The sequence below is a fragment of the Homarus americanus genome, unplaced genomic scaffold (assembly GCF_018991925.1).
Source record: "Homarus americanus isolate GMGI-L3 unplaced genomic scaffold, GMGI_Hamer_2.0 scaffold7626, whole genome shotgun sequence".
In the NCBI taxonomy this organism is placed as follows: domain Eukaryota; kingdom Metazoa; phylum Arthropoda; class Malacostraca; order Decapoda; family Nephropidae; genus Homarus; species Homarus americanus.
Window position 1 is genome coordinate 3,685,743 of NW_024718273.1, and position 17,318 is coordinate 3,703,060.

Consider the following 17,318-nt stretch of genomic DNA (forward strand, 5'->3'; position numbering starts at 1 on the left):
GGGGATATGTTATACTCGATCAGGGGTCTTTGTTTTACTCGGTTCAGGTGTCTTTGTTATACCCGTCCATTGGGTTTTGTTATACTAGGATCAGGGGACTATTTTATACTCGATCAGGGGACTATGTCTTACTCGATCAGGGCCCTTTGTTATACTCGACCAGGGGACTTTGTTATAATCGATCAGGGGACTTTGTTATGCTCGATCTGAGGACTTTTTTATACTGCGCCAGGAGACGTTGTTATACTCGATGAGTGGATATGTTATGCTCGATCTGGGGACTTTGTTAAACTGGGCCAGGATACTTTGTTATAGTCGATCAGGGGATATGTTATACTCGATCAGGGGACTTTGTTATACTGGACCAGGGGACTTTTTTATACTCGACGAGGGGCCTTTGTTATACTCGATTAGAATACTTTGTTATACTCGACCAGGAGATTTGTTATGCTCGATCTGGGGACTTTGATATACTGCGCCAGGAGACGTTGTTATTCTCGATGAGGGGATATGTTATACTCGATCAGGGGACTTTGTTATACTGGACCAGGGGAATTTGTTATATTCGATCAGGGGACTTTGTTATGCTCGATCTGTGGACTTTGTTATACTGCGCCAGGAGACGTTGTTATTCTCGATGAGGGGATGTTATACTCCATCAGGGGACTATGTTATACTTGACTAATGGACTTTGTTATACTCGATGAGGGGCCTTTGTTATACTCGATCAGGGGACATTGTTATACTCGACCAGAGGACTTTGTTATACTCGATCAGGTGATATGTTATACTCGATCATGGGACTTTGTTATACTCGATCAGAGGACTTTTTTATACTCGACGAGGGGCCTTTGTTATACTCGATTAGAATACTTTGATATACTCGACCAGGAGATTTGTTATGCTCGATCTGGGGACTTTGATATACTGCGCCAGGAGACGTTGTTATTCTCGATGAGGGGATATGTTATACTCGATCAGGGGACTTTGTTATACTGGACCAGGGGACTTTGTTATATTCGATCAGGGACTTTGTTATTCTCAACCAGGGGACTTTGTTATACTCGACGAGAGGCCTTTGTTATACTCGGTGTGGTTAATTTGTTATTAATCGATCAGGGGACTTTGTTATGCTCGATCTGGGGACTTTGTTATACTGGGCCTGGAGACTTTGTTATTCACGATCAGGGGACTTTGTTACGCTCGATCTGGGGACTTTGTTATACTGCGCCAGGAGACGTTGTTATTCTCGATGAGGGGATATGTTATACTCGATCAGGGGACTTTGTTATACTGGACCAGGGGACTTTGTTATACTCGATCAGGGGACTTTGTTTTACTCGATTAGGGAATTTGTTATACTCGTCCAGGGGACTTTGTTATACTAGGATCAGGGGACTTTGTTATTCTCGACCAGGGGACTTTGTCATACTCGACCAGAGGCCTATGTTAAACACGATCAGGGGACTTTGTTATACTGGACAAGGGGACTTTGTTATACTCGTACAGGGGCTTTGTTATACTAGGATCAGGGGACTTTGTTATTCTCGACCAGGGGACTTTGTTATACTCGACCAGAGGCCTTTGTTATACTCAGTGTGGGGACTTTGTTATAATCGATCAGGGGACTTTGTTGTGATCGATCTGGGGACTTTGTTATACTGGGCCTGGAGACTTTGTTATACTCGATCAGGGAATATGTTATACTCGATCAGGGGACTTTGTCATACTGGACTAGGGGACTTTGTTATACTCGATCAGGGGACTTTGTTATACTCGATCAGGGAACCTTGTTATACTCAACTAGTGGGCTTTTTTATACTCAATGAGGGGACTTTGTCATACTCGACCAGGGGACTTTGTTATAATCGATCAGGGGACTTTGTTATGCACGATATGGGCACTTTGTTACACTGGGCCAGGGGACTGTTTTGTCCTCGATCAGGGGACTTTGTTATATTGGACCAGGGGACTTTGTTATACTTGATCAGGGGACTTTGTTATAGTCGATAAAGGGACTTTGTTATACTCGATAAGGGGAAATTGTTATACTCGATAAGGGGACTTAATGTTAGACTCGAACAGGGGACTTTGTTATACTCGATTATGCGGCTTTGTTATATTCGATCAGGGTACTTTGTTATACTCGATGAGGGGCCTTTGTTATACTCGATCAGAGGCCTTTGTTATACTAGATCAGGGGACTTTGTTATACTCGATTAGGGGCCTCTTTTGGACTCGATCAGGAGACTTTGTTATACACGATGAGGGGACTTTCTTATACTCGAGCAGGGGCTTTGTTATATTCGATCAGGGGACTTTGTTATACTCGATCAGGAGGCTTTGTTATACTTGATCAGGGGACTTTGCTATACTCGACCAAGGGACTTTGTTATACACGATCAGGGGACTTTGTTATACTCGAGCAAGGGACTTTGTTATACTCGATCAGGGGACTTTTTTATACTCGACCAGAGGACTTTGTTATATTCGATTCGGGGACTTTGTTATACTCGAACCAGGGGACTTTTTATACTCGACCAATGGACTTTGTTATACTCAATGAGGGGCCTTTGTTATACTCGATCAGGGAACTTTGTTATACACGACCAGGGGACTTTGTTATACGCGATCAGGTGACTTTTTTATACTCGACCAGAGGACTTTGTTATACTCGAACCAGGGGACTTTTTTATACAGGACCAATGGACTTTGTTATACTGAATGAGGGGCCTTTGTTATGCTCGATCTGGGGACTTTGTTATACTGCGCCAGGAGACGTTGTTATTCTCGATGAGGGGATATGTTATACTCGATCAGGGGACTTTGGTATACTGTACCAGGGGACTTTGTTATACTCGATCAGGGGACTTTGTTATTCTCAACCAGGGGACTTTGTTATACTCGACCAGACGCCTTTGTTATACTCGATCAGGGGACTTTGTTATACAGGACGAGGGGACTTTGTTATACTCGTTAGGGGGCTTTGTTATACTATGATCAGGGGACTTTGTTATTCTCGGGCAGGGGACTTTGTTATACTCGACGAGAGGCCTTTGTTATACTCGATGTGGGGAATTTGTTATTAATCGATCTGGGGACTTTGTAATGCTCGATCTGGGGACTTTGTTATACTGGGCCTGGAGACTTTGTTATTCTCGATCAGGGGACTTTGTTACGCTCGATCTGGGGACTTTGTTATACTGCGCCAGGAGACGTTGTTATTCTCGATGAGGGGATATGTTATACTCGATCAGGGGACTTTGTTATACTGGACCAGGGGACTTTGTTATAATCGATCAGGGGACTTTGTTATGCTCGATCTGTGGACTTTGTTATACTGCGCCAGGAGACGTTGTTATTCTCGATGAGGGGATATGTTATACTCCATCAGGGGACTATGTTATACTGGACCAGGGGATTTTGTTTTACTCGATCAGGGGACTTTGTTATACTCGATCAGGGGACTTTGTCATACTCGTCCAGGGGGCTTTGTTATACTAGGATTAGGGGACTTTGTTATTCTCGACCAGGAGACTTTCTCATACTCGACCAGAGGCCTTTGTTATACTCGATCAGGGGACTTTGTTATACTGGACCAGGGGACTTTGTTATACTCGTCCAGGGGGCTTTGTTATACCAGGATCAGGGGACATTGTTATTCTCGACCAGGGGACTTTGTTATACTCGACCAGAGGCCTTTGTTATACTCAGTGTGGGGACATTGTTATACTCGACCAGAGGCCTTTGTTATACTCAGTGTGGGGACTTTGTTATAATCGATCAGGGGACTTTGTTATGCTCGATCTGGGGACTTTGTTATACTGGGCCTGGAGACTTTGTTATACTCGATCAGGGAATATGTTATACTCGATCAGGGGACTTTGTTATACTGGACTAGGGGACTTTGTTAAACTCGATCAGGAGGCTTTGTTATACTCGATGAGGGGACCTTGTCATACTCGACCAGGGGACTTTGTTATAATCGATCAGGGGACTTTGTTATGCACGATATGGGGACTTTGTTACACTGGGCCAGGGGATTTTTTTGTAATCGATCAGGGGACTTTGTTATACTGGACCAGGGGACTTTTTTATACTCGATCAAGGGACTTTGTTATACTCGATCACTGGACTTTTGTTATACTCGATTAGGGGACTTTGTTATACTCGACAAGAGGCCTTTGTTATACTTCATCAGGGGACTTTGTAATAGTCGGTAAGGGGACTTTGTTATACTCGATAAGGGGAATTTGTTATACTCGATAAGGGGACTTAATGTTTGACTCGAACATGGGACTTTGTTATACTCGATTAGGGGACTTTGTTATATTCGATCAGGGTACTTCGTTATACTCGATAAGGGGCCTTTGTTATACTCGATCAGAGGCCTTTGTTATACTAGATCAGGGGACTTTGTTATACTCGATCAGGAGGCTTTGTTATACTTGATCAGGGGACTTTGCTATACTCGACCAGGGGACTTTGTTATACACGATCAGGGGACTTTGTAATACTCGAGCAGGGGACTTTGTTATATTCGATTCGGGGACTTTGTTATACTCGAACCAGGGGATTTTATTATACTTGACCAATGGACTTTGTTATACTCAATGAGGGGCCTTTGTTATACTCGATCAGGTGACTTTGTTATACACGACCAGGGGACTTTGTTATACGCGATCAGGGGACATTTTATACTCGACCAGAGGACTTTGTTATACTCGATCAGGGGACTTTGTTTACTTAACCAGAGGGCTTTGTTATACTCGATTAGGGGCCTTTGTTATACTTGATGAGGGGGTTTTGTTATACTCGACCAGGGGACTTTGTTATGCTCGATCTGGGTACTTTCCTATATTTGACCAATGGACTTTGCTATACTCGATGAGGGGTCTTTGTTATACTCGATCAGGGGACTTGTTATAGTCGACCAGGGGACTTTGTTATACTCATCCAGGGGGCTTTGTTATACTAGGATCAGGGGACTTTTTTATTCTCGACCAAGGGACTTTGTTATACTCGGTCTGGGGACTTTGTTATAATCGATCAGTGGACTTTGTTATGCTCGATCTGGGGACTTTGTTATACTAGGCCTGGAGACTTAGTTATACTCGATCAGGGGATATGTTATACTCGATCAGGGGACTTTGTTATACTGGACCAGGGGACTTTGTTATGCTCGATCAGGGGACTTTGTTATACTCTATCAGGGTACTTTGTTATACTCGTCTAGGGGGCTTTTTTATACTCGATCATGGGACTTTGTTATACTCGATCAGGGGATTTTGTCTTACTCGATCAGGGCCCTTTGCTATACTCGACCAGGGGACTTTGTTATAATCGATCAAGCGACTTTGTTATGCTCGATATGGGGACTTTGTTATACTGGTCCAGGGGACTTTTTTGTACTCGATCAGGGGACTTTGTTATACTGGACCAGGGGACTTTTTTATACTCGATCAAGGGACTTTGTTATACTCGATCACTGGACTTTTGTTATACTCGATCAGGGGACTTTGTTATCCTCGACCAGAGGCCTTTGTTATACTCGATCAGGGGACTTTGTTATACTCGATAAGGGGACTTTATTATACTTGATAAGGGAATTTGTTATACTCGATAAGGGGACTTAATGTTTGACTCGAACAGGGTACTTTGTTATACTCGACCAGGGGACTTCGTTATACTCGATTAGGCGTCTTTGTTATAATCGATCATGGGACTTTGTTATACTCGATGAGGGGCCTTTGTTATACTCGATCAGAGGCCTTTGTTATACTAGATCAGGAGACTTTTTATATTCGATTAGGGGCCTTTTTTGGAATCGATGAGGGGCCTTTGTAATACTCGATCAGGAGACTTTGTTTTACTCGAACGGAGGACTTTCTTATACTCGTGCAGGGGGCTTTGTTATATTCGATCAGGGGACTTTGTTATACTCTATCACGAGGCTTTGTTATACTTGATCACGGGACTTTGCTATAATCGACCAGGGGACTTTGTTATACACGACCAGGGGACTTTGTTATACTCGACCAGGGGACTTTTTTATACTTGACCAATGGACTTTGTTATACTCGATGAGGGCCCTTTATTATACTCGATCAGGGGCATTTGTTATACTCGAGCAAGGGACTTTGTTATACTCGATCAGGGGACTTTTTTATACTCGACCAGAGGACTTTGTTATACTCGATCAGGGGACCTTGTTATACTCAATCAGGGGACTTTGTTATACTCGATTAGGGGCCTTTGTTATACTTGATGAGGGGGTTTTGTTATACTCGACCAGGGGACTTTGTTATACTCGATCAGGGTACTTTGTTATACTCGACAAGGGGACTTTTTTATACTTGATCAGGAGACTTTGTCATACTCGATCAGTGGACTTTCCTATATTTGAGCGATGGACTTTGCTATACTCGATGTGGGGTCTTTGTTATACTCGATCAGGGGACTTTGTTATACTCGACCAGGGGACTTTGTTATACTCGATGAGGGGATATGTTATACTCGATCAGGGGACTTTGTTATACTCGATTAGGGGACTTTGTTATACTTGATTTGGGGACTTTAATATACTCGATCAGGGGACTTTGTTATACTTGATCAGAGGACTTTGTTATACTCGACCAGGGGCCTTTGTTATGCTCGATTAGAAAACTTTGTTATACTCGGCATGTGTAAACATTAATCTGTATGTTCACTGTATATGTTCCTTCACCTTTCTCTAATGAAGGCTTTTGTTAAACCACCAATGTATGTAATAAGTCATTTATGTCCCATGTATATTTTCAGCCTCCGGGCTGCAAACTTTTTCAATAAACCGTTTATTATTATTATTATTATTATTATCACACACACACACACACACACACACACACACACACACACACACACACACACACACACATATTTATATTTTGATTGGGAGGTCAATTGGGGTTGTGGAGCATTTGGATTTGAATTTCAGGAGTTTGTTGGCCATTTGAAATTGCCAACAAACTCCTGAAAATTAAATCCAAATGCTCCACAACCCCAATTGACCTCCCAATCAAAATTTACAAGGAGTTTGCAGTCAAACTTGCCACCCTCCTCTGTTCAATTATTAATGCATCCCTCTGACAAAGCAAATGCCCTAATGAATGGAAAACCGCATTTGTCACCCCTACTTCCAAGGTCCCCACCCCACAGTCCCCTAGTGACCTCAGGCCAGTTGCCATTACTCCCATACCCAGTCTACTCTGTGAAGACTTTTTTTTTGAGTGGGCATTTGTTAGTATTTATCAGTCATTTGATTCACAGCAATTTGGCAATATGAGGACCTCCTCTACATCACACTGCTTAGTTAGTTTCCTGGATTTCCTGCTCAAATACCTGCTGAAACGTAAGTCATCACTGGCCGTTGCCCTTGTTGACTTCAGGAAGGCTTTTGACCTTGTTGATCACTGCACTGTTATCAACAAGGCCATTGCACCCGGGCTGCCCACCAACCTGTTCATGGCTCACCGATTTCCTGAGTGAGCGTCGTCAGGCAGTCAGGTACCAGGGTTCTGTCTCCACATTCCAATACCTCACCTGCAGTGTTCCCCAGGAGACCAAGATGGGATCACTGCGCTTCCTAATTCTGATCAACTACTCTCTATCGGACACTCCTCACAGGTGGAAGTATGTGGATAACTGAACTGTGGGGGTTACAGTGGACAACACCTCACCGGACTACTCATCGCTACAAGGCACCCTGGACAAGCTGCAGGCATGGACTACGGTAAACAAGGTCACCGTCAACCACACCAAAACCGTAGTCATGGACATCAATACTGCCACCACTCCAGTGCAAGCCCCAGCAGTCACAGTGGGTGCCCATCCTCTCCAGTTAGTGCAGTCTGCTAAACTCTTGGGTGTTACCATAGACCACAAACTGGACTGGAAGGCCTATGTAAACAACACAATTAAGGCAGCCTCGTACCGACTCTACATGCTACGATGACTCAGGTCACTTGGGGCACCCACGCCAGAGCTGAGGACTATCTACAACGCCTTTATTCTCCCCAAATTATCGTATGTATGCGTCACCAGCCTGGTCGTCTTCTCTCAGCTCTACCCAACAACGTCAGCTAGAGAAGGTACAGAAAAGCGCTTGCAGAATCATGCTCGGTGCAGACTACTCCGGCTACAACAAAACTCTCTCCACCCTGGAAATGCCATCCCTTGGTGACCTCCACCACCAAGCACTAGCAAGGTTTGGCAGTGGACTACTGCACCATCCTCGTCATCGCCGCCTACTGCCACCGGTAGTCCCCCGCCCACCTCGCGCAGTCTGCCACTACAACAAAATTCAGCCCATAAGAGCCCGCACTGATAGATATAAGAATAGCACCATCCCATCTACTGTTGAAATAATAAACAACTCCTGATTTATGTACTGTACAGCCCTGCAAATGTATTCAATGTATATCATTACAGTGGTCCCTCGGTTAACGAACACAATTCGTTCCAGAGGGTCGTTCGTTAACTGAATCCTTTGTTTCAATGGGATATTGGGTAATTGGTTGCAGCTCACAGAAAAGTACATAAAAAATAAAAAATGCAGTACACTTACTTTGAGGTGTGTATGTAGAAGGTTCCTGTTTGATGATGATGATGGGAATTAAGAGTGGGGTGGAAGAGAAGGAAATTGGGGATGGAGGAGAAATCACCTTTCAGGGTACCCATGCTTGATGTAGTCATTTCACCAATAAAATTTTAAGTTCACTAGGTGTAATTCAAGATTATTTTCTTTAAATCGCACTGCACTGTGCTATATATTATCAATATGTTAACTAAAGTTCAGAATGACCAATAATTTCAATGAAAAATGCAAAAATATTCAAGACACCAACAAAATAGATGCTCTCTCCACTGTTTTCAAAGTCTCAACTGACACCTTTTGACCGACTCACGCATCTGATGGGCGCACATCAAACTAGTTCCCTGTACTGCATATATTACCAATGTGTTAAATAAATGTTAAAATGACTAATAATTTTAATATAAAACATGCACAAATATTAAATAGCACAACTTTATTGATAATTACTACATTGGAAATGAATGTAAACATCGAACAGATTACTGAATTGGCAGACTAGCCCATCAGCTGATAAGCCGATGCTCACAACAAAACGTGTTGTTCGTAAGGGTGTGGGTCAGTGACCTGTGCCTGGGGGAGCTAATCCCCGTAAAAAAAAAAAACCTATATGATGGTCCCAATTAGACCCTATTCCTATTAATTCTTATGGGAATTAATTCCTTTTTATAAGTGGTTACATTATCAGTGGCTTTTTTTCTCGTCCCTATTAACCACTATATCAAAGATCTCTGTACTGTATTTTGCTATGTTTATTTACTAGTCTCGGAAGGCATCCCCCTCCAATCCCAATAAATTATACCAATGAGCAAGTTTTTTTAAATTAAGCTGACTTTGTTTTAAGCTGATTGTTCTTGGGGTAAGTTTTGACTCTTACTATACTGTAGACTGAAAAAAGGTTGTTTATAGTAAACAAATTCTATAGGGTACTTATTTTATTAATTTTTCATCATTTATTACATTCAGTTATATCACTCATTCATTTATTTTATTCATTATTCAAAACAAATCAGTACTGTAATTAAAAAAATCATCTACTAAATATACTGTATATGATAATCTATGAGCACAGTAATACACAGTAAGTCACAAATCACACAGAAGCATAACAATGAATCATCTGTCGGCCAGCCAACAGCACCTGGGGGTGAGGAGGCAGAGGTAGGTGGTACTGTACTTGTTCGAGGTTCAGGTCAGGTTTTTGTAAGAGGGATCAGCTGTGATGTCACTGAGGCTGCAGCACACACCTAAGCTTTCTTAGCAGGTCAGTTGTAATGTCACAATATGGTGAGTGTGTGTGTGTGTGTAAAGGCAAAATCCGAAGCCAGACCCGTGGTTTTGAAGCTGAAGTCGGTGCCGTGGCTCTGGCTTTGAATCTGAAGCCTTTAGAAAGTTTTGAAGCTTATACTAAGCCAAAAAATATAGCTTCCAGAAGCCAAAGCTAGGTTCAGCCCCATGTCTGACTGTGACACTTATTGAGTCTATATAATTCTGAACTGACTTTGCTAATACAGTACAGGCATCCCCCAGGGTATGGAAGAGTTTTGTCCCTGAAATTTTTCTGTAATGCGAAATTCTGTAACTTGGGACCATTTTTCCCATTACTGTATATAATGTGAGATGCATAACAAGGGATTTTTTTTTAGCCAAAAAATGTAATACAAGCGCATATATGAATCAAAATAAATAGTTTTAAACACATACAATGATTCATTCATGATGTAGCATGACAATATATGCACACGAATTTAACTCGACCAGAATCAATGTTGCTGCAGAAGGTGGTGAGATGATGTGGTGTGATCAGAGTTACTGGGCATTACCTCCTTATAACATAAAGTTTAATGTAACTACTTTATGCTATCTTTTATCACCACTGCTTTCACTTGAACTTGATGGCCCTTTTTCACTCATCTTGAATAAGGGTACGCAGTAACATGGATGCAAAACAGAGCACAAGCTGAGGAAGAATTCTAACTGAGCAGCGCCATTGCTGTTGTGGTGGGTACGTGCACTGTCCTCCAACCATCTTGTAGCAACCATCCAGAATCCATACAAAATAAATTTAAAAATACTGGTGAATTTCTTTGTTATATATCATCATTTTTTTCTTTTGAGAAAATTTTAAATTATCAAAATTGTTTAAGGGTGAACTTTTTGGGTGCATCCAAAATTTTTGCTCATAATTTCAAAATTCCGTAAGGTCGAATTTCCATAACCCAAGTTTCCGTAACGCGGAGAATGCCTGAACCGTAGTTAACACATGGAGCCATACAAAAGTTTGGATAGGATGATGTAATCAGCACTGAACATTATCTAAGGACTGTACAGTACAGTGGTAATTGTCTTGTGTTACAATTGCAGGTCAATGGCATTGTGAATTTATGTACAGTATACGTGTAGTTGGCTGGACAAAGAAAAGTTTATTTATACAGTCTTAGATGTTAATGGGTTGGTGGGTGTACTCTACTTCAACAAGAGGTGTCTAATGATTGTACTCATGTTCTCCTTCAGGTGGAGTTGTTGAAGATCAAAGACCGTCGTCTACCTGTCTCAAAGAAGGTTGATTGTCCTGCAAAAATTGTAATGAAGGATATTGTGAAATTTCCCGCATTTAAGGTATTACTGAGTGTAGCTCACTGTTATTTCTTTGTCTTTTACAAAATTAGAATTAGGATAATTACCTTTAATTTTGTTATCCTTTCACTATTACAGATATACAATACCTCAATTTGCAGTAAGTAATTATATTTACAATCTTTTATTTTGTGAAAAATGTATAGTCCCTCATAGCCAGGACCCTTGGCACCCCCCAGTGAGAGCCACCTTGCTGCGGTGGGTGAGCATGCAAGTCCGGATGATCCAGTGATTTATACCAGAGGGGGGTTTGGACCCCCTTTCTTCCTTCCTCAGAGGGGGGAGACGGGTTTTACCATCTCTCTTTGGTGCTGGAGAGGGGAAGCGGGTAGGGTGGGAGGGGAGGTCCTCTTCTTTGTGGAGGAAGCCGGCCTTAAATCTTAAAGTTTTATCTATTAACGTTTAAATGGTTTTATGAAAGTTTTATACCATTTATTATATTTTTTGCCTTCCATTATTTGTTTTTAGCCTTCTAACTTTTTAGTTTAATTTGGCGACATATTACCTAAGCTGTTGCATCACCAGGGATGTAATTACCACAATCAATTAATCAATCAATGAGGGACCCTTGTGACCAAGAATGAACTGGTTTTGAGGTTTTTCTGATTTCCTGGGCCCTAGGTGATGTAGAATGAAAACAAATAAGCTAACTTTATTCAACACAAAACATCTAGTAGTATCTGCAACAAAAGAGAAAGAAAAAACATCAATAAACAACAATCACAACTGTACTGTATGTCATTCTGCCTTCACTCAAAGATTCCACTCACAGATCCAGATGACAGGAGTGTGATGAACACATCCTGATCATCGCAGCGATTGCAAATCAACATCAACCTTAGATTCCAGTTCAGGTGCTAGAGCTGTCATAGGAGCAGGATCTCTTGTGTTCATTGAGACCTCCTTGGCATTACAAGAACCTACCTATGTTAGGTGAGGCACTGGTGGTATCACCAACAGAATCATGCAACTCACCACTTGCTTGGGGTCCACTTCCTGTTGTACGCTCTGTCAGGGCCAAGTGTCGAATGGATACAGTAGTCTCTCGGCCATCCGGGTAGCGGACATGGGCGTGCTGCTGGTTTGGTTGAAGAAGTTCAACTTTGTCGACAAGTGACTATATCTTACTTAGATACACATGTTTCTTCAGGAGGATGGATCCAGGGGTACATAACCAAGCTGGTACAGAGCTACCAGTCGCTGAACGACGACAAAAGTTCATTAGTCTTTCATGGGGTGCAGCATTGGTCGCTGTAGATAGCAGAGAGCATATTGAGTGCAGTGCATCAGTTATCCACATAATTTCAGGGCAACACTGATTGCTTTTCAGATGGTGCCGTTACGACGTTCTGCTTGTCCATTACTTTGAGGATTGTAGCTAGTAGTTCTGCTGCTAGCAATTCCTTCATTGGTAAGGAATTCTCTGAGCTCTCTGCTCATAAATGAGGGTCCACGATCAGAGTGAATGTAAGCAGGCATTCCAAAAAGTGAAAATAGTTGGGAAAGACAGTCAATGATTGTTGAAGTTGTCATACTCTCACAAGGGAACACATGGGAAATCTAGAGTACCGTATTTTTCGGCTTAAAAGACGCACTTTTTATGACAAAAATATACCTCGAAAATTACCGTGCGTCTTCCAGGATGCTAGTCGATGAGTTGTAGCAGAGGTTTTTGAAATCAGCCCCTTACAAAGATTGTTACCTCATTACAGTACTTAACAATTACAAGTATTCTTTGTACAGTACTATAAAACTATTGATTTAACTAATATTGTTGATATATTGCAAAAAAAAAAACCCTTGCTGCTGTGTGGTTTGTTTACTAATGGCAGTGGTGCGGCAGCGCCATCTATTGAGGAATTGCTAAAGATTGTCTGCTGGTCTCAAATGCAGTAATGTTTGTTTCTTTATATGTAGGCTCTCATATTTGGACTCCTATTTACAGTAGGCTCTCATATTTGGATACCCCTTTAGACTGTAAAAACCCCACAAAATTAAAATCTTCCAAATTTAAATACAACTTCGTCATCCAAGTAAAAACACACACACAACAACATTTGCTGTCCTTATGTTTTAAACTTTACTACCACTGGTGGGTAGAATTTTTTTAATTCAGAAACATTAATTAAAATATATATGAACAGTAAATAAGTGTTGCTTTTATATTCTTATGTAGAGTAATGATGATATGTTTACACATGTGCTCACTTACAGTACATACGTGACCTCTCTTTTTTTACCCTTAATTGTTAGCTACTTCCATTGTTCCGTTTATTAACATTAAATAACATTACTTAAAACAACCATATTGATTTTTCTACATTAATTTTAATACAGCTACAATGGAGGACTTATTTTCTTCAGTTTTATAATTATGTAGAACCAATCAGTCATTGGTTTTGCGAAAACGAGTTGTTTTTTATTTTTATTTTGTTTTTAAATAAAGATTTTTTGTTTTATATAGACGTTGATATACATGTTTACATTTGCTTACCTTCTACTGTTGGAAAATATTTCCCGTCGTTGTCATACCGACAAAAACAAGAGAAAGAATGTAAACACTACAGCCCCTAAGGTGTGGAGGTGACCAGGTGTATAAAATGAGTGCTGTATTAAAGACTTCACCTTCTTATACAGATTGTTTTTTAAATTGATGAAAATGACGACTGATAAGCAGTTCTAAGTGATGATATTCAAAGAGGTGTGTGTACTTGTGCCAAAAGGGCTGTATATCAAGCAACGGTTTCACTGGTGTAGGTATTATGCAGCTAATGTACCAAACAAGGAGGCACTACCGTCTGGGAAGATATTGGAAGCATAATGTATTGTCTAATGGTAGACCCTGCTGCTATGTGACCAAGTCCCAGGTTGATGATCTGACTTTCTGCAGGGTCTCAATGGTTTCTCTTACTTTGACAACACAACATACATACAGGTACAGTAGAAGTCCAAAAATCCGGACTGCTTGGGGATTGGGTTGGTCCGGATTCTCGGATTTTCCGGACTCTCAGGCAGTACTTTTAAAATTAAAATTTAAGGAGGAATAAAGAAGAGATGAACAGGTACATTTTGATAGTTTATTCATTAGCAAATATAGCATGCTTCATTTATCAAAACGAGCAGTTTTAATGAAAAAGCTGTGAATTCTAGAATTTTATTCTTTGCCATTTTTATATCATAAATTGTATACTTTCCAATGTCGTATGTTTCCATTAGAACAGTATTGCTCACACCACGTTCTAGTTTCTTAATTATTTCAAATTTGTCACTCAATTTCAACTTGTTCTTCTTTCTCTTCACACAACGAAGTTTATCTACTTTAGGAGCCATTATTATGGGCTTGTACAGCACTCTGTAAATGGAAAGAGTAGGACTCAAAATATTGTTATATTATAATGGTATTCTATTCATACTGTGCTTGATATAATGCATTCACGGAAATGTAATATTTTTGCTGAAATTACGTACGTATTACAGTGGAAAGTGGGAAAAAATCGTGACAAAAACAATGACTTTCGCTTTCTTTCGTTCAAAAGATGTTACCGTAATCGCTTTTCGTATGGTTTTCAGTTAAAAAACTGTTGTATTACAATAATATTCTATCCTAATTGACTTGAATAAATACTACGATACCATATTTCTGAACATTTTCATTAAAGTCCATCAAAATCATTTTCCTTTTTATCGTCTGCAGCACCAAACAGCTTCTCCCAGTCTTCTCCTTGAACAGGGCTACAGGGTACGTTTTCAGTTAAAAAATTATTACATCACGTATATTTTACCTAAACTGAGCCTGAATGAATATATTCTCGGAAATAAATAGTAGTTTTGCTGAAACGTGATGTATTTCAATGTAAAATAGGATAAAATACATGACGAAAACAAAAGACTTTACCTAAGCTTCCGATGTTCTTGAGATGTTACTCATTTTTTTAATAGTTTTCGGTTAAAATTCTGTTATATTACAATGATATTCTATTCATACTGTGCTTGATATAATGCATTCACGGAAATGTAATATTTTTGCTGAAATTACGTACGTATTACAGTGGAAAGTGGGATCAAATCGTGACGAAAACAATGACTTTCGCTTTCTTTCGTTCAAAAGATGTTACCATAATCGCTTTTCGAATGGTTTAGTTAAGAAACTGTATTACAATAATATTCCCTCCTAATTGACTTGAATAAATGTTTGAATGGAAATATACAATATTTTTGTTGAAACTACCCGCGTTTCAGTGTAAAGTGTCGTAATAATAAATGGTAAACAATTTGCCTTCGGCACTCGTGTTTCAGGCACGGCAAGACTCGGTTTATAGGACGTAGTGTTTTTACTGAAGGTTTTGTTGTTCCATTACCCTCAAAAACGTGGGTCGAACTATAAACGAGGAATATCATGAATTAACGATTTCTTGGTCAAAAAATCAGGGTCGACCTATAAACGAGGGGGGGTTATAGATGAGTATATACGGTATGTTGTCACAGTTTGATTGCTCGTTTTAAAGTGGCGACCACGAGGTCGCTTGTTGTCGCTGTGCAGCTGTGGCGCTCACGCCTGCGCACATACACACAAAAGCCTGCTAAAAAAAAAAAAAAAAAAATTATCGAAAAGTCCGGATTCTCGGGTGGTCCGGATTTCTGGCATCCGGATTTTGGGACTTTTACTGTATATTGTTTCTCACTCTTGATATTTTTTTTTTCATTTTTGTATTTCTTTATTATTACGGGTATTATTATTATTATTATTATTATTATTTATTATTATTTATTATTATTTATTATTATTATTATTATTAATATTATTATTATTATTATTATTATTATTATTATTATTATTACAGGTTGACTATCAAAAATCCGGCAACCTCGGGACCTGAGGAGTGCCGGATTTTCGAAAATGCTGGAAAACTGATGGATATATTTGCTGTATAAGTTTAACAGAAAATGACTACCTGTATAGTCCTTTAAACAAAGAAAATTAAACACTAAATGAAAAGCACATGAAATTTTATTATATATGCTGTATACAGTAGTACCCCGATTACGTACGCGGTCAATTGTCAATTGAACCCACAGGGTACCACGGAAAGTGAAAACCCGTAAAGTGAACAACAGAACATATGGGATTAATTCCAATAGAGACTGGCCCGACCCCCATCAGAGCTATAGTGGCGTGACTTAGCAGCTATAGAATGACAATCAGCTTTCTAATTCAGATTCAAATTTGCCCCCGAGGGGGCTAGTTTATTGGGCACCCCCTTACATCCTGTGCAAGGTGAAGCGCAGAAGCGTTTACAGCGCCCAACAGGGAAGTATGAAAAGTTGGCTTTCTAATTAACAAACAATTCTGGAGGGTCAACAAGTAGTGTAGTCAGCCCACAATCAACAAGAGGAGGCAGATTTCTGCCATATTTCAGTGTGATACTATCATGCTGTTGCTGGAAATCCTACCCGAGAATAACGTCAGTACACAGATGTGGAAGTATTGCCAGTATTGCCCGTTTAAAGTTAGGTAAACTTTACAGAACCCAAGTGTACTTGTTGAAAGAGAAGTAGATGCTATTGAGACAGCACTCTCTGAGTTATGGATGTATGAAGCTCTCAGTTCTTCCACTGTCAATGAGGCCAGCAGCTTCAACCCCATCAAGGACAATCTTAGACACTGCTGGTGTAGTGGCAGACGTCACAGAGACAGGAGGAAGCCGAGGTAGCACTTGGAGCCATAGAAGATGATGATGAGTGACAGACCTTTGCAAAATGTCCCTTTTTGTTACATTTGTTACGTGTTGCTTCATGCACTGGACATTTTGAACATGAATGTTAAAGTGCCCACGAAAGAAGCATTTACTGTTAGCAACAGCAGATACAGATACACATCCAAGCAGTTTCTCAGGACTACTACTACCCTTTGGTTCAGAAGCAGCAGCACTAAATGAATATCCAGGTTGAGTACAATAAAGCTCTGATTTCTTTTGGGCTGAATCCAAATCTAATACAGTATATTGTTTTCCAGATCAAAGATGATTGTAGACCCCTAATAAAAGCATCA

General features: G+C 40.3%; 1 protein-coding gene across 2 annotated transcripts in view; it reads left to right on the forward strand.

Moving 5' to 3' along the window:
* Positions 1-10,925: 10,925 nt before the first annotated feature.
* Positions 10,926-17,318, forward strand: part of LOC121859378 (protein ANTAGONIST OF LIKE HETEROCHROMATIN PROTEIN 1-like) — a gene marked incomplete in the record, with an annotated part of 151,949 nt that continues 145,556 nt past the window's right edge. The window contains 1 exon segment of one of the 2 annotated variants that reach the window (XM_042356156.1): positions 10,926-11,251. In XM_042356156.1, the coding sequence (XP_042212090.1) occupies positions 11,219-11,251 (33 nt within the window). 2 annotated transcript variants of the gene reach the window in all.